The following is a 27,042-nucleotide window of genomic DNA, read 5'->3' on the forward strand; positions in this document are numbered from 1 at the left end:
AGTCTGGCTGGAAATCAATTCCTTGAAATTGGATGCTGCATCTGAATTATTACTTATGAATCTCTCGCATAACTTGAAATTGAGAATTTTGTTTTATCTCCTTGCAAACGCTAAAACATGTCAGGAGAATGAGATTTGATTGTACTGAAATGTATAGTTCATCTCACTTTGCACCTTCCTGCTCTTCATTCTCAGAAGCAATGCTAGTTTTTCATGGTACTGAAAGCCTTGTTTGCATTCGCTCCTTACATAGTGCTCCCATCATTCAACACTAATTTTTAGAAAGCAAGAATGAGGTGACTAGACCTGACTGGAGTTAATTCTGGAGATGTATCACTTTATCCAGAGAAAGCAGATGAAATTACGTATATAAAACATGTTTCAGTGGCCATTCCTTAGTTCTTTGGGAAGATGAATCTCTTATTCCTCATTATCTCAGAAGGTAAATGACAAAGCCTGTCATTTCCAAGGTTGCCTTTAAGTGATAAACACAAGGCTGTCAGTAAACAGTAGCTGGGGATGCTCACAGTTACCACAGGCTGCTGCTCACATAGTTATCACAGGCTACTAAATTAATATCAGCAACCTAGAATAATTTCTAATCTATCAGAATTTACATATGATCTTTCTTACTAGAGCTGGACAAAAACTTTTTAAGTGTTCTCCAGTAGGCATAGAGTCTGCATTAAGCTCTTTTTAAGAGATTTTAGGCTAAACAATAACAAACATAAGATACAAACAATTATGCTTAGAAATCTCTCTGGGGCCTGTAAATTAATTTCTGTCTTTTCTTGCATTCCTTCCACTTGGCCCCAAAGCTCAGAGGGAGCAGCAGGTTGCCATCACTCTGCACTCTGAAAATCTTTATGCACTCATGTCCAAGGCACTGGATTGAGTCAGAAGAGCCAATTCCCTCTCCTGCAGCCCACTCAGGACCACATTTGTGCAGATGCACGTTGGGAACACAGTTATTGAGATCCCAATCCCACTCCTTTCGCTGGAAGGGGGCTCACTGCTCACCTCTGCATGGAGCTGAACTGGGCCACCTCAAGGAATCAAGGCATTACCCTGAACCAGGCAGGAAGGAACAGCCAAGAGGTCCTGGTATCACTCCCTCCTGCACCTCCATACCCAAAAAGCCCCAGGAATGCAAGCCCACAGAAAATAATTAGCAACTCCTCTTTATTGTGTAGCACTGGGGATGCTACATCCAGAAGTTACCCTGCTGTGCTGAGCAATGGGGTTTTTCTGTCAGACCACTGTCTCTGCTTGAAATACCAGCCTACGCTGGCAAAAATGACTTTTTAAGACAGGTATCACTTTAATGAACCACCAGGAGACAGGTAACAACATGAAATCAAACCCTGGGAGCCACATAGCCCCTGTTTTCACGGCCTCTGCCAACACCCCCACATTTATCTCCAGGTTTAGCCATAACCCTGCAGCCCACTCACACTGTGGGCGTTTTGCTCTCCAGCTTCCACTCCTCGAAAGCTGCTTCCAGCTTTTGGCAGCACTGGGACTGGGGGCTGCTGGACCCCCCCATGAGCAAAACCTGTGTCAGCCAAGCACACGGTGCACATCCTCTGAAAAGTGGCATCCTGCACTAGGGTGAATCGTTCAGTGTCTTTAAAGCTGAGAGTTAATAATGCAAAACGTAAACTGAGACTAAACCAGCCACCCACAGGGTGTAAACGGGAAATAAAGATATTAACATCAGATTCCTGCACATCTTAGTGACAGAACTACACCAGAGGGGGGGGGGGGAGAGAGCTGTGGGCTGACAAATAGTAATTAGCAAATGAAAACCAGCCATCCCAGGCCCCGGGTGGGACCAGCAGCATTTCCAGCAGCTGGTTCTGTGTGTACACAGAGCAGGCAGAGGTGCCAAGGCCTGGGAGACTGGGGCAGAACTTGCCTCTAAAACTCCCTCAGTGGTTAAACACTCACTTCTGCCCAGCCCAGTGTTCCCACCAATTCCCACTGCCTGTGCATTAACTGTCACAAGAAACCATTTCTCCCTTGGAAACATGTCATCAGAAAATATCTTCCTGCTGAAGACAGTACTTAATTTTCCTGCAAGAAATTAATGCCAGTGAAAAGAACAGGCTACTAGCGTGGAATTACAAAAGCTAAGGGAAAGGAACTTTGTATTTCCAACACCACAGACAAACAGATCACATAGAAAGCACAGAAGAGACTCATCTTACAGAAGATTAGTAGCAAAACTAGAACTGAAAATGGTAATGTTGACCTCAATCATTAAGTATCTAGTTAAATACTTAATGAGTAACTTTCAACATTAATATTGGTTATACTATTATTAATTACTAATATACTATATTAATGCTGGTTATAGTAGGCATTCCAGCCTACTGCTGTTAAATCCTGCAATACTCGCATGTCACTGAAGGCAAAGTCTGGACATGCTGTAAAGAAAAAGCACCACATAACATTAAAACATTTAGGTTGTAAGTATTTTTATATTTTTATATTTGTATTTAAATAGCACACCAGCTATTTATATTTATGCCAAAATTATGGAACCCACTACATATGTATTAGGCAGCATCTTACTGCCTCTTTTTGAAAATATAAACAATTGCATGATGCAAAATGATGGAGAACCAGTAGATGAGACTCCCCAGCCCTTCTGTGTGGCTACAGCTTTTCCAAATAAAATGTTCCAGGTGGAATAAGATATTCTGCTCAGAAAAAAATAATGAGGAGGAGGGGAAAAAAAGGCTCTATACAGAAAACAATCAAGATTTGAAATAGCAAGAAATAAAGACTTTAGCATACAGAGAAAAAACCTGAAAGCAGTGGCAGAGCAGCCCCTGCTGTGCCATGAGGGGACTCTGCTATCCCTCAGCAGTTTTTCACCTCCTGCTAATGGGTTTCACTGCTTTCCTTGCCAAAGCACCTGCTAACCTGGACTTGGCTCTGAGCAAATGGCAGCCCTGGGGAGGGTACTTAACTGTGCCCTTCATGTAGGGGCTTCCAAAGAAATTTCAATTAAAATGTGACTGAGAGGATCCACATGACCCATTTTTAAAAAACATACACCACCATCAAAGCTGAGCTTTGCAATTGATACCTACAATAATCCAAGAGTCTGAACTGGAAGGCCAAGTAAGTAGTTGAGCTGTTTAAAAGGCTTGATCTTCTGCCAGATGGGAAATCCCAATAGCGATTTTTTTCCCTATTTTGAATGAAAATGTCAACAACAGCAGCCAAATAAACAGACAAAAAACTCCATCTCAAAACAAACAAAAAGGAAAAACCCTAGACTTTTTTTCAGAAGTACTGAACTACTAGTTCAGTTCAGAACTGCGAATGGATTTCATTTTACTAGTGAGGAAAAAATGGTTTGTTGAAGTGGATACAAAGTCATTGAAAACTATTTAAGATTAAATAGAATAGAAACAATAAAACAGAAAAAGGCTATTTCAACATAATTTAAATGGGACCAGGTTGTATTAAGCTGCTTCTGAGACTGACAGGTTCCACAAAATATTTTGCTTGTTTTTACAACACTAAGAGTTAGCACAGAATCTGTTCCACTGATTTATTTTTCCATCATGTTTCACTACAAATGCAGGACAAAAAGAAATAAAAGCAGAGACAGAAGTATAGCAATTAAATTCAGAGGAAGACTACAAGTACCAAAGTCTGAGTTAACTATGACAGAGGTGAAAGGTCTTATTCCTACACTCACAAATGTTTCCCTCAGGTTTCTCTCCCTAACTTTGTAGCACCAGCACAGTGGGAGGAAGAACACTCATTATGTACCAGTTCCCCACTGCTCTGTACTCTGTGGAATTACTTCCAAGTGCACAACTACACACCATAAAGAGCTGAGGTATTTTACAGCCACACTGCACAAGTGTAAATCACTGCACAAACTATGGAGAGGTGACTAATGGGGCACAGAGTGATACCCAAGGTACAGAACATGAGAGCTGTATTTTTGGGTGATGTCAGCTCAGAGAGGTAGAGCACTGGGATGCAGCGGTTGCCCAGCTCTCAGCAGGGCACTCAGGGCAGCACTGGTGTGTGCCCTCAGCCAGCACTGCTTCTGCCACCTGCCGAGCTTAACTCTTGCTCCCCTAAAGATATATGGCAGATCCAAGTCTTTAATAATTCTAAAAAGATAAGGAAATTCATAAACTGCAGGCTCTGGAGCAGATCCTGCTCTGTGTCAGTCAAATCCTGACAGATGGTGAGCCATTAGATTCCCTGGAAGTTCAGCAGCCCCTGGAACAAGCCCTGAGTGAGCACCAGAGGCTTTAACTGAACATGCATTCAATACTTTTTATTTAACTGAACGCATTGCTAATGAAGGAACATTTAGGGAATGAGCTAATTTATATGTTTATTGCAGCACTGAGCAGAGCAAAAAGCCCGGGATTTATCACAGCAACCCATGGGTTCATTTGAACTAAGAGACCAAAACCTAAACAGCTGTTCTGAAACCAGGGTAAATCTAACCCCGTGCCTGCTTTCCTGAATGCTCATTAGCTTCCTTTCTTCAGCCAAACACAGTATAGGTAAAGCTTGCTTTCCTCCCCTGCCTCCTGTGTGAAAGCTCTGGAAAAGGAGCTACCTCTCACTTGTAGGGAAATCATATCTGTTCCTGTCTTACTGTAAAACCAGGCTGCTCTGAAATCCCTTGTACATCGCCCACAAAACCCAAATATTCTCTGCCACTTAAGCTGCCATCCTAACTCAGTAGGCAGCCTCGAACACACCCAGAGAGATTTTTGAGGAATTTTTAGCCACTGGAAGAAAACACCCAATTTGTTTCTTTTCACATAAATTATGTATTATTTATCTAAATATTTCAATCACCCACACTCCTAAAACTCCCCCCTTCTTCCAGAGCTCACCATTCCCACTTAAAAATTGGTGATTACATTTTCCTGCTTTAAATTCTCTCCCCGTTCTCAGTGAGCACCATCTCTTGCTTCCCCTTCAAGCACTCTCAGGCAGAATTGTTAATGCCCCATGACAACATCCCATGCCAGAAGCAGCACTGGGGTTTTGTACATATCCCAACACCAGGCTCCATCAGCTTGATGGGAGGATATAACAATTTACAAACTCCCTATAACTAATCAAATCCTGTAAGGCAGATTGAATCCTCTTAGAAATGCTCATCAGGAAGCCCCTCTCCTTCCCGTGTATTTGGCACATCAGTAGGAGGGCTAAACCTGAGGAGGCAAATGAGTGTCATGTAGCTATTTTGCATTCCATATTCAGGCTTCCTGTACACAGGAGATACCCCTGAAGTCCGACCTGAAGGCAGCAGGGGTCACACTTCCCTTTCCCATCCCAGAGCTGGCTTTAGCAGGGTCCATAACCTTTAACACGGGGTCTGTAACTCCAGCACTGACTGAGGGAAATGCTGTTCACCCCACCGTGAGAAAACTCTCTGCTACCTGTCTGAACAGGGTAGAAAAGTGCGGGGACAAAGCTGCATGGCAGGATCCAGGGCAGCTCCAGCCACAGTGTGTCCTTGGGGCTGGGTAAAGTCCTCACATAAGCGGTCTCCGTTAATCCCTTATCAGACTGTTACAGCAATGCTGAAGAAGAGCTCTCTGTGGCTTCCAGAAAAATGCTTTAATTATCTTTGGCTTGTACCTTTGAATGCCTTTTGGGCAATCACTAAAAGATTGCAGCCCCCTTCAGGTGAGGTCCATGTGCCGAACCACGGCAGCCGTCCCTAACCCCCAACAGGGAGAGCTGAGCAGGCTCTCTGCTCATCCTCCCTCAGTATTTACAGCAGAGGGGGCAAAAGGGACACTTGCTCTGTGAGATGCACATTGACACTGAAGGGAAGTTCAAGCCAGGAAAGCTACCCTGTGGAAGCTGGACAGGCAGAAATCCCTGCCTGGTGCAGGCTCCACGCCACAGTGATTCACTCTCTGCACTCCTGTCAGCAGGATGGGATGCCCAAGGCACAACTATGCCCCAGTCAGATCTACCTCTTCCTTCTGTGGCTCATGCAGATCACAAACTGAGCTTAACTATTACAAACTAATGAGCTGTTTCTTTTGCTATATCCGAATCCCTCCACTCTGCTCTGGTGAGACTCTACCTGGAGTGCTGTATCCAGCTCTGGGGTCCCCAGCACAGGAAGGGCACTGACTGTTGGAGTGAGTCCAGAGGAGGGTCATCAAGATAATCAGAGGAGAGGCTGAGAGAATTGGGATTATTCAACCTGGAGAAGTCTCCAGGATGACCCAATTGTGGCCTTCCAGTACCTGAAAGGAACCTACAAGAAAGATGGAGAGAGACTATTTACAAGGGCCCGACTGACAGAACATAGGGGAACGGCCTAAAATTGAAAGAGAGTAGGTTTAGATAGATATTAGGAAGAAATGCTTCCCTGTGAGGATGGTAAGGCCCTGGCACATATTGCCCAGAGAAGCTGTGGCTGCCTCATCCTTGGGAGTGTCCAAGTCCAGGCTGGATGGGACTTCGAGCAACCTGGTCTAGTGGAAGGTGTCCCTGCCCACGGGGGCTGGAACAAGCTGATCTTCAAGGTCTCGACCAACTCAAACCAATCTATGATCAAGTGTATCAAAGATGACATCAGAGAAAAAAACAGAAGAGAGGAACAGACAGGGCAAGAATACCAAATCTATGACTAGAACAGCTGTTTGAAAAAGAAAACCAGAGTTTCACTTTATTTTTAAGTTTGCAAGCTAGTATGCCCACTATTAAATTAAACATGGGACTTGAATTAAAAACACACTTCTTTGAGTGTGTTCCCTCTCAAAAATAGAATATCCCAGAGTAAGTATACAAGTATATAAGTAAGTATACAAGTATATAAGATTATACAAACAGTTTTCTGCAAAACAAAACAAAACAAGTATAACGTATTCAGCAAAATGCTGTAAGATGCAACAGGAGCTATGTTCAGAGATTCCTGGATCTTCCCAAGTGGGGCGAGAAAGGAAAAGGAGAAGTACATAACATCCTAATGACTGCTCACATCACACTCCTGCAGCACTGTGGGAACATCCCAGCTCACAGAACTGAAGAAGAGAGGCTGTTTACATCCTACACCAAGTACAGGCTGATGAATAGTTAGAACAAAGGAAAACATTGCTTTGAGAATAACCCTTCAGCATGCTGGGAACAAAATCCCGGTTTGGAAGGGTTATCACCTCACTCTAGGGCAAAGCTGTTTGTGAGATTCAAGTCAGCTCTGTAAAATTCCATATAATTAAGCATAGGATTGATTTAATTGGTAGAATAGCCACATGTCCCTACCAGCAGAGCTTGCCAGTGGGAAACTTCCCCCATGGCCATGTTCACTGGGTGTTAAACACAGGCTTTCAAGTAACACTATAATGAGCACAATCATGAGTGTGAAGTGAAACCCAGTAACGAGAGAACAAATTTTAATGACAGTCCTTTTTAGAGCTGCATAAAGAAGCTTCACCTGTTGAGATGTCCAGCAGTCCCTGTTAGTTTGGCCTTAGGCTGCTGGCACCTCCCAGGGCTCTTCCTCAGGTGTTCTGGCAGCTCCAGAGCTGTCACTGCTTGTGGTTTTCCTGCTACAGACTTCTCCAAAAAGGAAGTGATGGAGCAATGAAGGAATGAGACTGAAGCAGTAAAGCACTCCTTGTTTAGGCTACTGGAAAGCTCCTCACTGGTCCTAAGCAGGGGAAAGTCCTCACAATGAGGACTCACATTTCTCTCTCTTAACAAAGGTTAGTTTTCTTTATTGTACTTTATCAGCTTTTCATCCCTATGGGTTCTAAAATTGCCCAGCAAAGAGTTCAGTGCTTCCCAGGAATCCATTTACAGAGACAGTAGTTCTCACCATGAGCAAATTTCACCCAAAATGCTGTACCTGGCTTCATTTCATCCCATTATTTTGGCTGTAGCCAAAGAAATCAATCCTTTATCTCTATTCCACTTACTGTTTGTAACACATGGGTTCTTTCATTACCTTCCAATTTGTGTCAGACTCCACCTTGTTTGCCAAAAATCTGTCCTAATGACATCTACAATCCAGTCTTCTAAATTATAAAGATGTATCAGTAGAAAAAGAGCTTATAACTTGTTCCTGTTTAGTAACAAGGATCCCAGACTACTCAGAACAGCTTTTGCTGCTGTTACAAGACACTGCACCTGCCATCTACTCTCCTATCCTTGAGTTTTTATTTTACAACTCTCTGCCCCAAATCAATCTCCTCACTTGGGTCATTTTTTTTCTTTTCACGTGGTAGTTTGCACTTTCCCAAGTCAATGTAAAATTTTCTGACCACATAGCCAGACCTCCAGCCCTGAGCTATTACTCTTGTCTCTAGCAGTGACTCTCTTACACATAAATTAGCTTTGCAAACTGGCAGTCCCCCCAGGGCCACAAGCATATACACATCTCTTATCAGTAAGCAGTAAATTAGATAGTCAAAAGTTTCGTATTTTCAATATCACAAGTAGAGTTTTTTATATTTCACTGAGTCAACCAAATAGAGACGATGATTCTTTCTCATTAAAAAAGTGAAGTACTTCTTGCTGAGACAACGTCTTTTGTTTCAAAGTTCCTCACGTTTCTCTAACACATTAAATGAGACAGTAAAGCAGGATAAGAAGATCCTAACACATAAGGAAATGCTGAATATTGTACATCCCACTGCAATTTAAGCATGTGTGAGTGGGTACTAGAGGATTCCTTACTGCTCCCCAAATCATTCCTCCAAACCAAGAGCACACTCACTCTGACTCAGTGACATGGCAGCAGGCTGCTCTCTAGTCACAAAGGACTTCATTATTTCTTTTCACTAAAGAAAATCCCCCCATTCCATCTGAATTCAGAAAGCCTGGGAGGTCCTGAGGAACCTGTATTTATCCACTCTGATAATCAGAGACGTTTTCTTGCAAGAGCAGAACAGCTGAGGAGAATAAGCTCAATTGTCCCTCCAGCCCCTATGACAGCTGGGAGCCTGAAGTAATTGCTAAACATGATCAAATGCCATTAGATATACAAAACCAAAAGAAAATCCACCAGCCTCCTGCAGCATGATAACAGTAGTGAAAATAAGCTTCTTTACACTTACACCTTACTTCGATGTGCTACACAGTTTATTCATTCTCGGGACACATTAGTTGTCACGTGTGGATATATCAGTCATTTATCATAATCACTGAATTCAGAGATTATGAAAATAATCCTGAAAAAGATCTTATGAAGCCCCAGCTTCAGGGCAGGACCAGCTAAAATGTCTCATTTCTGATATATTTTAAGCTATTGTTAAAAACCCTCCAGTCATGCCGGCCAGGCCCACAACCTTCCTGTCGGTCACATATGCCAGTAGGTTCTCCCTCCCACCACCAGTAGGGTTTAGACAGCCCAGTAAAAAGCAGAACTGGCTTTCTGTTGGAAATGGAGTGAGATCTGCAGCTCAAGGAAACATAAAACACGTTAGGAAAGAAGAGTAACACGCTCTGGTAGAAAGTGTCGGTTCAATTTCTTTGTTGTAAGTCACAGCACAGTGTTCCTTTAAAACACTGTCACTGGGCAGCAAAATAAGCTGTGCTTTGCCCAGCCCTGGCTAAAGCTGTGGATCCTCCAGAAGGACCTGGGATTACACACATGGCTTTTGGTGGGATCTGGGGAAGTACTGGAGGGAAAAGGTTGTAAAGACCAGAACAGGCTGGGAAAGAGACTGAAATCCAGCCAGCAGCACAAGTGGAGCCTGGGAAACAGAGAGGCACACACAGGATCAGGGGTCTGAAGGGACAGAGATTACAGGGAGCTGAAGGGGACTGGGTGGGGTTTGTCAGCAAAAAGGGCTCAGAGCAAGCCCAGAACCGCCACTGTGGTAGGACACAGGGAAGACTGTACCGTAATTCCTGCTCTGCTCTTTTTACCTGCCACTGAACTTTTCCAGGTCTCATTCCACATGCACAAATACAGCCCCACAACCCCAGAGCACACCCTGGTGTGCCAGCACTACATCCAAGCAATTATCCCAGTACGGCAGAACATGGCTGTGAGAAAAGCTGTTTGTTGTGCAGAGCCTGGAACTCCAGGGCTGCACTTGCACTTGAGCAGCAGTGACCACTCAGCTCCCTCCACCCAGATCCTCAGTGTGCCATGCTTGGTTTCCCAAAGGCTGGAGGAAAACTTGCTGTGTTTTCCTATTGTTCTCCAAAGGGATGGCAGCCCAGAGGTCATGAACCAGAATGAAAACCAAAGCCCACTTCAGAGTGTTACACAGGAGAACATCTTGCAGCCCAGCTTCCAGGGTTGCAGAGCTTTCCTGAGGCTCACATATTAGATCCCAAATGCTGCTGAGTGACACTCACCAGAATGCCAAGGGTCGCTGATCCCTGAGCAGCTGCTGGAGGAATGGCAAAGGAGCAGGTTAAAGGATGTGTAGATCATGACAGTCCAACAAACCCCACTTTGGCCAGGCCAGGTAATTCCAGAGCAGACAGCTGCTAGGGATGGCATGGCAACAAGTTACCCAGAGCACATTCATGCCAAGCTCGTTTAAACCTGCACAGGCACAAGAGAGAGAGTGATGCAGATCATAAAGCTGAAAAGGGACCTGCATCTATATTCTGATTGCCACTGTACATGAAAATCTGTAATGTATTTTCTCTTGCTTTGTGGGTATCCCTTAATAGGAGGGGTTACAGGGTATGGCTTTAGTGCCACACTGCCATTCAGGTGGGAGAGAAATCTCACCTCTAACTAAGATACACAGGTAGGAACAGTTGGGATTTTTTTTCTTCATGTAAGCCAGTCTAAAATGGCACCACTGCTTTACACCAACGCACTTTTGCTTCATTGTGCATGACAGCAGATAATTAGAGCCACGGGGCAAGAAACAAAATCTTTGTTTACAATACCAAGCATCTGCAGCTTAGATCACACCCAGGGGACAGTGATTTGTGCAATCATTAGGATTTTGAATGTTGCTCTGACAGATGTTTCAAGGACAATAGTTTGAAAAATCCTAGAAAGATGTTTAAGCAATAAAGCTTATGCCCATTTTTTTCCCACCTTATAATTGTTCCTTGAAGGCATAAGAACTTGTATCCACGAGCCTGGAGTTTGGCCTCTAATTCCACGCTTCACTGACAGGGCCTTTAAAGAGTAAAAAACACGTAAAATACTCCAACATTCAGACTTTCCATTAGGTTAATCTCTCATTAGCCCAAGTTTCATCCTATTTTGCAAAGTTTTATGCTTGGAGTGTTTTTAAACAAGCAATCTCATAACCAACCCTGTGACTTTGTTCTCATTAGGCCATGGATTTTCACCATGCTGGTGTCATTGGGAAAAAGATCTCAGCCAGGATATGACATTCCAAAATGTGCAGAGTTACATTTTTGTATTTCTCCTGGTCTGCACTGTTTTCTCTAAGGCACAGAGCAGTTGAGAACTGCTGTACTAGACCTCTGTAGCACAATACAATTTCTGGTACAAATAATTTCTTAGTTTTGACTGCTTTTGTTCAGATCTTTACTTGTTCTTAATACCTTCAAATACCCCATTTCTCTGCAACATTTCTCACTGTCTCCCAATCCCTTGATCCCCACAAGATTAAACAGAGATCATGCAGGTAACACTGCGAGATTATTCCAGCCAGTGTCCCCAGATTTGGGCCAAGAAGGCCATTTTGCCAGACCCCAGGTGCTTCCATGCAGGGAAGATCAGTCTCCTGGAGCCACCTCACTGAACACAGCAAGCTGACATAATTTTTCCTTTCAGAAACCAGCAGTTCCCACCTATGGACGTCTGCCTGCTTCCAACATTCTGCTCTCCTTTAGAGATTTACTCAGACTGTTCCTGGAGGTAACTGAGCCATGTAAGTCACTTATCGAATTACAGAAGGAGCTCAGGAGTGCTCTGATGCAAATTCCAGGGGCCCACTTAAACTGCAGAGCCACTCTCCTTTCCTTCTGTGGTGCTGACAAACCAGTTGTCTTTGTAGTGTTTGATCACAGCTTTCTAAAGGCTCAGGAAACATCTTCACTTTATAATGCAGCCACAAAATAATTTATTGCAGTCTTATTTTTAACCATATACAAAACAGAGGCCTGCCAGAGATCCAAAAGTCTCTTCTTTCCATATTAGAAAGCACGATTAGGATACAGAAAGCATCTAAATTAGAGAGAGGCAGTTGACTCCCCAGTAGTTTCACACCAGCTGGGGTGACATTTTCAGTAAGCCAGCAAGGCCAACACAATGTGCACTCCAGAAAATCGCTTTGCTTAAATAACTCTGTTCCACATCATCTTTCTTTAAAATCATGCCCCAGAATACAAATGCCAGGGAAAACAAAAACCCCCATGTATATTGGGGTTTGCTGATTAAGAACCAAAGATATGCACACGGTGTGCAGGACTTAAGCCAATGTTGTCTTTGTGCAAAACTGAAAGAGCTTCTACCCAAAGCCTGTGGCAAGGGAGAGGAGCACCAGGGAAAACCTGCACTTCTCCCAGCAGGTGTGAGCACACAGATAACTGCTCAGGCTGCTCCTTGCTCTGGGAAATGTTGGGAGTTTGTGTGACGTCCTTTCACAACATTAAATCCTGCAGATTCCCCCAGACCTCTTCTATTCTCAGCCTGTCCTGTGCCAGCCATCAAATTCCAAAATTAATTCCCTACAGTGTGGTTCCTTAAATGAACCACCAAAACAGCTGCCTTTACACAAAGATGTCTTTGCCTGGAATTTAATTTTGGATTATTCATTACAATCCAGGCAGGAGTTGCCAGCAGCACACCAAGAAAAAGAGAACTGGGCATGGCATGGCATTACATGTTGCTGGGGGACAGCTACAGAAAAGAAAAACAGTGGGTAGGTCTTCTGCAGCTGTCCTTGGAATTTGAGTGATACAGGTTTGAAAGGACAGTTCAAGAAATAACCTGGAATTCCAAAAATTGTTGTTAGGGCACAGTGTCTGTCTGTTAGAGCTGTATGGTGGTTACTGCCCTTACACCCTCCACATTGGCAGCCTGCATTATGATCCCTAAGAATTTGCATCCTCTGGGTTCAGTTTCATTATAGGAATCAGCACAAATCTGTGAAAAGTTGTTTAATGAAATTTGAGTGGAAAAAAATAAAATAAAATGCTCCCTATTATTTGTAATCTGCTTTGGACACACACCAAGCAGGAAGTCATGTCTGCCTATTCATTAGGAAGGCTCACTGAAGCTTGGCTTAGAAATAGTTGTGACATGAAGCAATAGAAACAACTTATTGACATTCATGTGTTTGACATCCTTGTTCACACAGATTAAAATAAAGAGCCAGCCAGGCCTTTTTGAAGATGTCAGACACTGATGATGGTAAAAACCCAGCTTTTTCTGTTCTTACAGTGGGAGGTTTTTCAGAATGCACATTTAATTGTTACCACCATACCTCTCACCACTTTCTCCTACTCTGCCATTACCACAATATTACTCATTCCTTTATGTGGCATCCCTGACACTAAGACAGCTGAGAAACCCAGGGGTAGTTTATAACAGTTAAGAGTATGGAGTGCTTTGTTTTCCTCTAAGCAGTTACAAACCCATATATAAAATCCTCACAGCAGCAGGGAGAACACTGGAGAAATGGGATGGATTCCCTTTTCTTCAGTTTTAAGCTCTCCCTGTTTCCATTCTCTTTCAGAAAGCTTGGAGTCAAAACTGCCTTGAAGACAACTCAAAGCTACCATTCAAAGTGACTTTAGATGTAAATTATATAAAGACTGTGCATCATAACCCAACACAAAGGGCCAGAGATGAGAGCAGTGGAGACAGAGCGTGCAAATGTGAGTGCAGGATGGTACCTCACAGACCTCATCCCAGTTTTACAGCCTCATTTCCTGCTCATTTCCTACTCTTCTTTTCCTTAATCAAATCTATCTGCTTATGCATTTTTAAGCAAAACACTCAGATTGTTTCACTTTTCACTAGAAACAAGCCATTTTTTTTCCGAGCATTTGCTCACAGCCAATGAAGTGTTTTTACATTCTTATTTGTCATTGCATAACAAAGAATCCAAAGTTAGAGCTGGCTCTCCTGCCCTTCATCTGCTTCTGCTTGGAATGTAATCATGGGTTTGGGAGTAAAAGAGATTAATAGTAATTGGCACAAGCTGCAGAGAGGGAATCTTTGACTAGCAATAAGAAAAGGAAATATTTACAGCAACAACAGCTCAGCACTGGGGCAGACTGTTCAGCAAAGCTGTAAGATATTCCTGGAGACACTCAAAACTCAGCTGGACAAGTCCCTAAACAACTGGACCTAACTTTAAAGCTAGTATTGAGTTGGACTATGACCTCCAGTACAATAGTATTTCTAAATGTTTCAAAATGAATACAAACATTGACACACACAGAGCAGTCCCACAGCTGGAAGCAACCAGGGCACACAGTTTGTAGATGGCTCTGCCATCAAACATTTTACATTTCTCTCTCCCTGCCTGAGGGCTCCAGCCCCAATGAAAAGCAGCCATAAAGGGACTGGCAGAGCAGGTCGGCTGCAGCACTGAGGGGAAATGTGAGACCAAGAGGATAAGAGTTTACCTGAGTGTGTCAAAGGAGTCCAAGGGAAAATATGAGGCAGGAGAAGGTGGATTTAGTCCATGTATATATGGATTTGAATCCTCACATGTCAACTTGCTTTACGACTCTCTATGTCTCGGTAAAAGCCTAATATTTTATAAAATAGAAAAAAAAAACACTTTAGAAAGAGCCCTGCCCAATGGAATAAGAAAAACAAATAACTCTGCAATGCACCTATGATCTGTCAGCAGGACAGGTCCCTCCTCATCCTCAGGAGGGTCACACCTGGTGGGCTATTGCTGATTTTCTGTGTGCTCCAGACTGGAGACAGAAATAGTACTTCAAACAAGATGTCTAAAAGGAAATCTTCAGGGTTCCTGCTCCTTCATGAGAGACTCATTCATTCAACAGGGGGCCACAGTGCAGGTCACTGAAACAGCAACTGAAAAGCAGCTCAGGAGCACATTAGAGATGCAAGGAGCACAGACAAGAGGCATTTACTGTGCCTCTGCTTTTAAAGCTCCAAAACCTGAAGTGTTTCTGATGTTGTATCCAACAGCCAATTTTTTTACAGAATATACTGGCAAAATGCAAAAGCTCCAGGAGTCTTTAGCCCACATGTAGCTGCAGGAAGCACTTTCCACAGGAAACAAGAGAGTCCCACATAAATCAAACAGCTGGACCTGTTTCACTGCTGTTGAGAAGAGAGATGCTCTGGGGTTCACACCTTACAAAACAAATATATCTGCACAAACAAGAAACTGGGCAAAGGTTTGCCTTCTGCTGCACAAAATTTTTAAGTACTTCAAGGTCATGTAAATGAGAAATCTTCTTTCAAACAGGGATGTGTCTGGTTTTCAACAAAACTGTGACTGGAGTCCCCACTTGGAAGCGGGGTTCCAAGGTGTGCGTGGTACTTCAGTGGTGAGATGTGGGCAATTTTAGATGCATTTTCTCATGGCTTTTCTGCTTAATTATTCCATTTTCTGCCTTTTGGACTCTCAAATTATAATCTTGTGAACCAGCTGGTATTGAGTATCTCTGCTAAAGGTCATAAAGTCATTTTGCATCTATGCCATTACCACAAGCAAGTTCTTACTGTGCAAAATGATTGCTTGAAGTCTTCTTTTACAGAGACTGTGAGCTCAGCCTTCAGCAAGTGTTAACAACTAATTAACTCGGCATTAGTTTACCATACAGACAGGTCAAAAACATCTAAGAATTGTCCATTCAGATATATGCAAACTAACAAACTAATTTGCTCTGGTCTACTGAGTGCCTAATTTACCAGTTACATTCTGCTTCAGACTAATTTGAGCCAGCAACAGAGTTCTGGTTTTATTTCCATGTGACTTCTATTTGTCTCATCTAAATTGAGGGAAGAAAAAAACATCACCCTCCAACATCCAGCCCCACAAAAAAACCCCACCACTTTCTTTAAGGAATGTAAATTAAGACAGACCAAAAAAATGGCAAACAAAAAAAAGGTCTTTTCTCAAACATCAATAGAAAGAAGAAATTAAATAGCCCAAGGGTACCATGTTCTGTCTTTTTTTAACATTGTGAAAGAAAATTTCAGTTCTTTATTTCCAGGGGCTTTCTTAATATATACTGCATTAATTCATCCAAGTTTAATCACAAAATCTAATTTAATCTCGCTTATTATGCCAGCATGTTAGCATTTCACTTTCTGAGTGTTTGTTTCAGCTGGTTTTATGAAACCATCTAGAAAAACCAATACCTCCTAACATTTTTCTAACACTTCTCATTCAAAACACCATCACATTTCCTTAGTCCCCCACTGAAGTCTCCCTCTCAATTTTCTCTAGACTTATTTATTGAGCCAGGCTAAATATCTGTCACTCATTAAATAATTTTTTTTTTTTTTCAAAGTTCCAGAGGGCTGTGAGCTCAAGAATATAAGTCTCTTGTGGTACCACCAGACAGCCTCATGTATTTCACTGGGACTTGTAGAGATTACTAGGGTGGAAAACATTACAAACATCAAAACAAACAAACAAAAGACAATTTTAATTTATTGCTCCACCATGTCATGTAAATGCATTAAGTTTTTTCTACCTGTTCACCAGAAAGCTTTTTACCTCTGCTCTCAAAATAATTCAACCATCAGCCAAGAAAGGCTTTACTGATTATCTGCATTTACCTTTTCAAGAAAAGCCACCCTTGCATTTCATGGGATTATTTAAATGTAAATTCACCATGATGAGGGTCTCTTGGGCTAAATCATGAGGAACTGCACCTGCTACAGGCTAAATTCCTGCCCTCAGTTACTGTGAGGAAGCCACTGGTGCAGACAGCCACAGATTCACACAGATTTTAAAACTCGTCATCGCGTTTGAGATCGTTTGCCTGGCTGTTCAGTGCTCTGATACCAAAAACCACCCAAAGCAGGGAGTACTGTCCCTGAACTCACAGTAGGCAAAGTAAAATAGAGGGTGCAATTCTGGGCAGAGAGGAAGGTCCCACATATCCTACAGAGCAGAGATGGCTCCAGAGATGGCTCCAGAGTGGGAAGGACAAGGCTGGAAGACTCAGTGCAGCCCTGAAGGAGGAGCCAAGGGGCAGCCCCTTGGTGGGCCTGAGTGGAGGAAGTAGAAGGAAAGCAGCAGTTATTTTTAATTCTGGAACAAAATTCATACCCAAATGGCCACAGTATCTAATGACAGAGTAATTCTAAGATAGTTTGCAAAAAGGCTTTACTGAAGTGGTCTGTTCAAGCCTGTTAGAAGCCACACATTTATCCCACGCGATCCCAAGGTCCCAGCAATCTCCATGCCATTAAAAGGGTGCATAATCTTGTTAGATGGGATCTCTCAGAGTCCACACCTGAACAGGTCCCTGTGTAACACACAGTATTCATATAAGGCATCTGGTGCTCTGTCCAGGTCTGATTTCCAGCTATCAGTGCACAACTAAAATCTCCTGGGAGATCTTCTGGCAATTTCTGAAGCCTGAAAAAGTTAAAGTGCAAGATTTCTTGTTGGACCACACCTGTCTTACAGCTTCAGAGCTCACTATCAATCCCAAGTCCAAGAGAACCTTTACCCTCCATGCAGGCAGTGACCCTGTGGTGGTGCAGGTCCCTGGAAGAGACAAGGAAGGCTCTTCTCTGCCTCTCTGCTATTTCTCCACATTAAGCACAGAGGGACTTTTACCAATCAGCAATTCCCTAAGGAAACTGTCACTATGCCAGTGCCCTGTTTTCAATACCCCCCTCTAACAATGTGAGCATGTACAGAATTTGCTGTTGGGGGATTTGAGTCTATTCAACACTCGGCAAAGATCTCTCTCCAGTTGTACTCAGCTGAGATCCATAAAGCAGAGTATCCATTTAGCTTTATCAAGTACATTACACGGAAGGAGCTAAATTACAGATAATAATAAAGCCAGATGAACTGATGACAAAAGTGAGTCAACAGCTCAATTCGGCTTCATGGAGAAAAATTATCAGTTCATTGTATTTTCCAGCTCAGTAGGTTTGGTTTTTTTCTCAACTATGTATAAGTGTTGCCATTAAAATGATGGATATGACAACAAAACTTTCCAACTCCCATATATCCAATCAGAATTCCCACGTGGCACATGACCTTCAGCAAGTCTCAGGCAATACTGGCATGCCAGGAGTCAGCAATTAACATTCCTGGAGCTCTCTGAGCATTCTGTTGTTTTAACAACATTGATGCCAGAAAAGGGGAAATTGTCACTGACTTGCTGTGTTGAACCTGGGCAAGATATTTCAGCTTTTGCTTCCACTTTCACACCCTCAAAAATGTCAAAATTCAATTTTCATTTGTGAAAGGCTGGCTCATGGGTTATGCAGGTGGATAATGAAGCAGCTCAAAATCTTGGCTGCATATTCCATCTGGGTTTTGGTGGGAGAGCTGACAGAGCTCTGACAGGAGCAGTGCCTTCCTGGGCATGCTTTAACTCAGATATTAAGCACACCAGTAAACCAGTACTTTTCTGAAGGATTGACAGTTGGGAATGGATGTTGTTTCTCCCTGTTGCCATCTGTGAACTTCAATAACATACCCTCTGTTACTGTGACTCATGCTAGGAAAAAAAAAGGATGAGGAAAAAAAATAAGCTTACAGAGTCTGAGACTGAAAGCAAATTTTTTAGGCCAGCCATGGAGTTCTGCAAGGTTTTCATTATATGAGCAATGAATGAGACTGAAAGGCAATCAAAAACTGCTCTGAAAGTGCCACAAAGTCTTGATTTGTTCCCAAGCCCCTGTTCCCAAGGAACTTGCCCACACTGCAGCTTTTAGTGGCTGACTTGACACCCTTTAATGCTAATCACATCTCTCTCCCTGTAAGCTCTTTGCCACAAGGCTTTCCCCAGGACCAACAGCGTGTTTATGGAGTAAAACCCACCTCCCTTCATCTGTCCCAGCTCCCCATGCAAACCAGCAAGGAATGGTCACACTGCTCCCTGGAGTGGAGACATCAGGGAAGGAATGAAATGTCACCAAGCCAGTGTTCCCCAGGATACTTCAGGGCACCACAATACCCTGAATACCCTGATTGCTCTAAGGTCCAAATCAAATCATACCCCTAGAATTTAGAGAGAGATAATCCTTTACTACATATTGCTCTGTTCATTCAACTTCTTACAAATAGCTGGTCAAGCACTGACAGTATTGGAAGTGATGTTCTTTTTATATGTAAGACCTCATCTTCCAGGAAATTTTAGGGGAAAAAAGAGTGTAGTTAAGCATGTTCAAAGGTCCTTTCATGGACAAAGGCCACTTCTGAATCTGCAGAAAAGGTTTAGAGTTTCCTATTACCAGAGGAGCAAAGAGCAAAATTTCTGAAAAGCAAATTGGCAAGTCACTTCTTTCTTGCCTCCCCACCTGTAACTGCTGTGAAAGCCAGTTACACTTGCACTCGGGGAATGCAGAGCCTACAGCTCCCATGGAAAAGAACATCCAGACATTTTCAAATGGAATAAATGTAACAATTACAGTCTCTGTCTGTAGAGGTCGTCAATCGATTGCAGTCGCACTCTGAGTCCCCAGAGCCTCTCTGGCAGAGTGCTCTGACCAAAGCTCAAACTGGTCCATGCCATATGTTTAATCCTAACTACTATTTCTAATATAGGACTCTCTAACAAGGTGCCTTAAAGGCTAAACCACATCCAAGTATTCCAGTGTAGTTCTTGTGTGCTTAAATCCACCAGGACTACAAGCCAGACAGCGTAAGTACAGGTTTTGTGAAAGTTCCCCCAGCCAGTGTTCCTCCTCTTACACAAGTCTCATGTGTGGCAGTTTAATGTCCCCATTTTCAAAAGAACAACTCCTCCAATGAGGCTTGGAAAGCTCTGTGCTGGGGACTATCTGACCTTTCCCTCACTGTTGCTGGGGAAGTTGAGTTGACAAACTTGAAGAAGGGAGTTCAAAGCACAAACTGTTCAATTGTCAGGCCTTCACAAAAAGGAAATTTGTCCCGAGCAAGCAACCTGTGGAGAAAGAAGGGAATGCAGCTGGAGAGGAGGAGTTGCAGCTTTTCACATGTATGGACAGAACTAAATGCAGCTATTCCCATTGGCAGCTGCAAATAGAATTTAGCCTGCTCATTTCTCACCCCAATGTGGTTGGTACAGGCCAGCCCATGAGATGCTGGGCAGGTTCAGTGTTGGGCACTGAGAGCTGTGGGCACCCTGAAATGTATCAACAGGAACAAAGAGACAGACCTTATGTCAGATCTTCGCTGTCCGTCGGCTTGGCATTGCTCCAGGCAAGTGCAAGCCCAGGAAGCCTCTCCCCATCCATCATTTCCAAGACTAGGAACTGGCAGGAATCTGCTGAAAACAAAACTCCTTAAGAACACAGTCTAACAAACCATTGCAAGCACTTACTAGAGAGGTCTTGTTCACCTACACACACACACAAACCTCACGTGAATGAATGAAATGGGAGAGGACCAGGGAAAAACAGGTGCATGTTCCAAATTTTCCTTCATTTTTGTTGATTTGTTTTTCAAATAGCTTTAGGTGAGTCTTCAACTAAAATAGGTTGAGAAACACTGTCCTCTCTTCTCCCCTCCCCAAGGCAGGAACAGCCACATCTCCAACACTCCTTCCAGACTGTTGTCTCCTCTGAATCACTTCAGCTCAGCTCGGAATTCATCAAGGTCACTCCCCAGAGGCTATAAATTAACAACCTTATAATGCAGCACTTTCTTGTGTGGAGAAAGTCTTATAGGAATATTTTAACATTTTTAACACATGACTTAGCAGGCAGTCAAGGGGAAGGTAAATTAATTGCTAGCCAAGCATTAAGAGGGGAAAAATAAAACCTGGTACCTCTCTCAGAGGGTGGGCAATTTAATCCAAGAACTGGTTGTCAGCAGCGACAGCGCTCCCTGCTACATCCCAGAAAAAGCAGCTGGGAACAGTGTGAGCTACACACTGTATCTGCTGTAAAACCCACCAAAGAACCTGTTTGCATGAACTGGTCTTTTTATCTTACCAGTGTCACTTGTAGTCACGGTCTCCATAGTGCCACGTAACAGCAGGGTCTATAATTTAATCACGTCGTGACGCACTTTTCCTTTCATTTTGTTTCCAAGCTTCCTACCTGGCAGTGTTGCTGGGGGGCCCTTCTAGTCTGAGAGCAGTAAATGACTCTCCTCTTCTCCTGGTCATGCATCAATTGCAAGTCTTCTCTCTTCCCTTCTTCCCACCAGTCAACTCCCAGTCCCTGAGCAGCTCACAGGTCACAGTAACATCAGGGGTCTGCCTGCACAAGCACTGAAGCAAACTGTGAGGAGGGACCTTTGGTGTAAATGTGGCGTTAACCTGAGCCATGAGTGCTGCGAGGGCTGCTTGAATCCCACCCTGCAACACAAGAGCCCAGTAAGACAGACTGAGACAAACAGCAAGAGGCTTCAGATAAATACACATCATGATCCATCAGCCTCGAGTGGAGGGGACACAGTGGGTCCTGAGCCAAGGCAAACCACAAAGTAAACGGGTTAAATAATCAGGCAATCATTTTGCCTGGGTTTTGTTTCCTGTAGCCAGAGGATGTCTTTGATGGATGGCAGTGTGTTTTTACCCACTGTAAATGGCACCACAGGGTGGTTGCTGTATTATACCCTTAAGGTTAACAGATGTTTTATACCAGCTGTGTGGGAGAATCACTGTGATGCTCTTCATGGAGCAGCAAGCTACATTACCTGGAGATAAGATTTTAAAACATTTTATAGATCCTGTTAACATAAAGCATGAAGGAAAAGGAGAGGGAGTGTAGGTAAAAAAATCCCACAGGAGCAAAAAAACCAGTCTCATTCTTCCTTCCAAGTCTGTATCATCTGATACCACATCTGTATCATCATTAAAGGAAAATTTTGGCTGCGTCCAGTAAGGAACAACCTGGGAGAGACCTGTTTCAAGTGAAGCCCACATGGGGTCTGCATGTAATATATAATGCAAGCACTGCTACTAAGATGGTGAATACAATAGAAGTGTAAGCTGTGACTGAACACTGGCTCACTTCTTTGTTAGCAGCAGTGGATGGCAATGGTGGAAAGTCAGTTTTAAACACTAAGCTGCCAGTGCTGAAACACACCAAAAATGAATGCACTTCTTTTCCCTTTATTTTAGCATTCATAGTCACTTGGTGCCAGCACAATCATGATCTATAAACTCTTAATTTCCTCCATTCATCCTTATCATCAGAGAATCGTTTTCTGAAAGTAAACATAAAGTGCCAGAAGGATGAGCACGGATAAACAGGCAAAATAACTAATGAAGTTTTAGAGGCATCCAGAGTAAATTCCCTGATTTAATATTTCTGCATACAAAGACAAAGCAGTCAGCACGAAAGAACACAACATGTGCTGAATACACAGAGTAAGGCTTCTAATGATATTTTCACTGGATTTCAGAGGTACTGTTGTGCCTTTTAGGCCTCATTATATGCAGCTTGTAGCCTGTTATTGAAGGAGGCTTTGAGAATAGAAGGGTATGAGGGAAGCACATTTACTGCAAAGTGTGCAGAAATAAAAAGCCAACCAGTGTAGGTGGGACTTTTTTCCTTCATAGATGTGTGTAAAAGAAAGACCAAGACCAGGACCTCTTGTTTTACCATTGTGCTACCTACTGAAATTAAGGCTAGAAGTAGCCAAAAGTTAAAACCATGAGACTACTCTGTGGATGGAATTCTATGTGCATATGCTCTAGATCCAGGAGGATTGATGAGCCCATTTCCCACAGACACCAATGGAAGATTACTTTGGCCCTTTCCTCTTGTAGTAGCAGACTAGATTAGTGTCTTACACCATCCTTCCTCTTTCCTGCTCTCAGTTTGTTATCCCATCATACACAACTGGTTGAAAAAAAAAATTAAAAATATCATCTTTCCTGTCCTTTCTGCTCCATGAGAGTGATGAGTTTTTCCTGCTAATTACTCAGTTACTTCCTAAAATATCAGATCTTCCACAGCCTTTCCATTTCTTTACACAGTGCAGGGCAGTCATGCTGTTGCTTGAATGATATGAAATAACCTCCCAGGCTCACTAAAACATGGTAATAATTCAGGGACTGCAGGTGAGAAATCTCTGTATATGAAATAATACTGGCACAGCAAAATCTGTTCCACTAAACTCACAAGTTGTAAATGTATGAGTTTAACAAAAACAGATTTTCTAATTTTTCCTAACTGAGACTGGGGTGGAATACTGGAGGTTGGCTGTGCTCAGACTGCAGAAGGGAAATGCTTAACATTAATAAAAATGTCATGTGTGTAAACCCAGCTTCTGTTTCCAATAAAGTTCACTAGTCTCTCTCATTTCATAGTGCACAAAAAATTATATTAAAGGATCCTGAAAATATAATAACAAAAAATTCCATTGTCTGACTCATGCTTTAGGTTGAGGAAAGCCATCTGAAAGAGGCACAAAAAAACCCCAAAATATTAAGCAAGTGATTCAAGAGAGAAGTGGAATCTCGAGCAGCACCGTGACAAGGTTATTTGGAACAACAGCACCATCCCCTGCCTGCACAGCGAATGGCACAGGCACTGTCTGGAGAACGTGAGTCCCGTCCCATTTGGGAAATGGGAATTCCACTCACTCTCACTCACCCTATCGACACCCAGAGGAACTCGAGCTGTAACTGCAGACACCAAAAGACTGGAAGCAAATCTCTCCACTCAGCTCTTTTTGCTGATTACAGCAAAGCTTCTTGAAGGCACGACTAGAAAAAACCCTTGCGGTTTATTTGCTTTATTTGCAGCCACTCTGTGAGGTTGCAACGTTTCTGTAGATGCTTCGTTGGACAGGGACAAAACAACCACGTGACTGAAAGCTTTACTGAGACAAAGAGATAAAGTCAGAAATGCAACATCAGGAGCAATGACCTGCAGGTACCTGACAGGTGACTTACCTACAAAGTGCTTTTGAGTCACAAAGTGCATTTTGAGTCACTCCAGGCTCCAGATTCTTTTTCAACAACATCATTTTTTATACCATAGTCTTTCTGAGGAATTTTTTTTAAATTTCAAACTTGCAAGACACGGAAAGGGTTAATTACAGAGGAGAAAGTTGCTATTTCTGATGAAAGCCATCCAGGGCAGCTCCATGTTCTGCACCAGCCACCTCACCTTTCCTTGAATGCCAAATGGAGGCAGATAAAGCCTGCCTGTTACAAATGTATAGCTATGGATACATGTGGATAAGTTGGCTGATGTTTGACTTTTAGATGTATTGAACAGTAAATCAAAAAGGAGTTACTGCTTAGAGCTCCTCATGCATAATATTGCCTTGTTCATAAATTATTGCTTTCAAGACAGGTTTGAGTAAATAAATGCCCACAGCAATTCCAGCTGTCAGTGTGGAAGTGCGATAAAGAAACAATAAGAAAATAGCACTTCTCAGGAATATAAATAAAGCAAAATCATAATTTCATATGCATCAGTAGAAAACTGAGGGAAAAATCAAGTAAAGAAGTTAATAAAGATCACTTTTTCCCCCCAATACACTATGTCTGCAATAGTGCAAAGATAAAGGTGTGATGAAAGCAAATAAAGAGTTTAATATTTCTCATGGTAAAATAGTAGGTCCTAAAACACTTTCTCCTGTGGGAGGAAGAAGGACGAAGGAAGGGCAGCAGGCTCTTCAGGCAAAACAATATTTGATTTACTGAAGTTTGCTTTAAAACAGATTCTTCAAGGATAGCAAGGGCTGATTTCAGTGCTCATGCTCCAATTGGCTCCTGACTTAGCAAAGAGCTTGATAGGATTTCTCAACACAAAGTTGTGCCAGAAACCAATAGAATACAGATTTTCATGAATCAAAATCAGAAGATGGAGAGGGAAAAAAAACCCAAACACACCAATGATTAACTATTGCCAAAGGAAGTAATTAATTCATTGGCAGCTGTAGCTTAAAGCTCTCTTAGGAACGTGCTGTACTGGAAATACCAAATTCTGTATTCATAAAAGGGCGTGACATACTAGATACTAGAAATATTATAATTCAATAACATTCCTTCTATTTTAATTAGACTTCTTAAAGAAAGCTTAATTACTTCAAAAGGGAATTTCAAACACTTCTGCTCATTTGCATCCTAAAACTTTCTGTAGATGTCTGATATGATACTGACCCCAACAACTTCTGTTCAGAGTTACTACTTACAAATTCTGGCAGTAATTTAGATCATTCCATTCAAGCCGCAAGCATCAGGTTTGTGACAATGTTCAACCCTTGTTGGAAGAGCTTCACCAAAATCTATAAGAGGACTGATAACAAATCATGAAGATCAGATGCTACTTTCCTAAGAATTTCAAAGGACCTGAAAGAAGCTGAAAAATTAAATACAGTGTCTAATCTCTGAAGCAGTAGAAAGCAGTGCCTTAGCAAAAATTTCTGTGCATGATTTTGCCTTGGCAAATATTAAATCATCTTAAAAAATTACTAAAAAAAAGTAACCTACAAAACCCCAAATCCGTAAGTCTTAAATTAGGACAAAAAGAAGCAGAGTGGAGAAAGAATGAAAGTGAGAGTGCATGAGCAGGAAAGAGGGAGTGCATGTCTGTGACAGAATGGAAAACAAAGCAAGTTTGAGAGTGGATAAGGCCTTAGTTGACATATTTACTTCTAAAAAGAGCTTTCACATTATACATTGAAAACCAAGTACTTCAGTAGCAGGAGATCATGACAGTACTAATTCAGAATTACAATACAGAAATTAAAACTTTATGTTTATTCAATAGGAAAGTTTTAAAGGCCTTAATAACCTATGAAGAATCAATTTGAACAGGACTATTAGAAAGTGCAGTTTCCACAGCTGATGTATGGGACTAACTGACAAGCTCAGTTTAGAACCAGGGTGTTCAGCCCTTATAAAGCATGAGACAGAAGCCTCTTTCTTCTCCTTCACATGTGTCAATTTAATTTTCAGCGCCAGTCACAGACGATGAACTAAAGCAGAGAATTTAAGGCAGCCCATGTGACAGGCTGATGCTTCTCTGAGCCTGTGCTTTGCTCCCTGCTAACCTGGTGAGAGTGGTGCTGCAGCCATCCTCTTGTCATCTAAGATCCCTGAAGGACTCATCACTATCTTCCCATCTCTTCTTCACTTGCTTCCATCCCAGAAATCTTTGGCTGGTCCTACAACGCAGCATCTGCTCTACTCTGGCACTGTGCAACAGCTTCCCTTCCTTCCCCCAGCTTTGGAGAAGAGAGAGACAAAGCAGCACAAAATGAGAATGCAATGCCCAGCAATCACCAGTAATTTGGTTTCCCAGCTACACTGAACAGCAGCACCACCATATACTAGGCTAGACAGGAAGATGAAGAGTTGCAAAACATCATATATCCTTAGAAGCCTGAAAACCAGTAGGAAATATTTACCAACAATTTGGAGCAGTGATATCATATGAAAGGGAAAATAGATTTAAAACCACATACAACTGTGATAAGAGGGGAAAAATTTATTGGTCCTTTAGATTTCCAATGATTGCTTGTATTATGTTCAGCAAACTCATTCAGACATTACATACAAAGGATATCTTTGCTTTGTTTGTCATGTTAGAACCGGCTTAACATTTGGTGGAAATGTATGCAAAAAAGGATAATCTTCAAACGATTAGTGCAATACATGATTGCTTTTTCCTATTACAGCAAAAACACTTGCAAAGAAATTGGTCGTCAGCATCCATCTTCCATGAAGATGACTCTCATATCACCAAAGGCACTTGAAACTCCTGTAAGTTGGGATGTGGGGAAGAAGGGATCACTTGGCTAACAATATGCTCATTCCTAATAAGTGCAATGCCAGTATAAATTCAAGCAGCCACAAAGCATTAAGGTATAAAAACTTAGGTAGACATGCCAACTATGGGGTGCAAAGCTGGAGTACAAGAGATCCTGGGTGTCCCCGTTACTCATCATCGCCACCACAGAGCAGCAGCAGGGCTTTCCTGTAGTCCCCAGACGTGTCTTTCTGTGAACACACAGAGCAGTCACTGTGAGTCACCAACACACA

At 42.5% G+C, this 27,042-nt stretch overlaps 2 protein-coding genes across 3 annotated transcripts in view; one reads left to right on the top strand and one right to left on the bottom strand.

The window, feature by feature from the left end:
• The window catches only part of BLTP1 (bridge-like lipid transfer protein family member 1), a 355,866-nt gene that overhangs the window by 96,843 nt on the left and 231,981 nt on the right, over positions 1-27,042 (top strand). The gene's annotated exons all lie outside the window — the stretch shown is intronic.
• ANXA5 (annexin A5) overlaps positions 26,474-27,042 on the bottom strand; it is a 31,241-nt gene continuing 30,672 nt past the window's right edge. For both annotated transcript variants that reach the window (XM_064651466.1, XM_064651465.1), the window contains one exon: positions 26,474-27,000. In XM_064651466.1, the coding sequence (XP_064507536.1) occupies positions 26,938-27,000 (63 nt within the window). In that variant the 3' untranslated portion in view covers positions 26,474-26,937. The remainder of the gene's footprint in view (positions 27,001-27,042) is intronic.

This window comes from Pseudopipra pipra, chromosome 4 (genome assembly GCF_036250125.1).
Source record: "Pseudopipra pipra isolate bDixPip1 chromosome 4, bDixPip1.hap1, whole genome shotgun sequence".
NCBI lineage: Eukaryota > Metazoa > Chordata > Aves > Passeriformes > Pipridae > Pseudopipra > Pseudopipra pipra.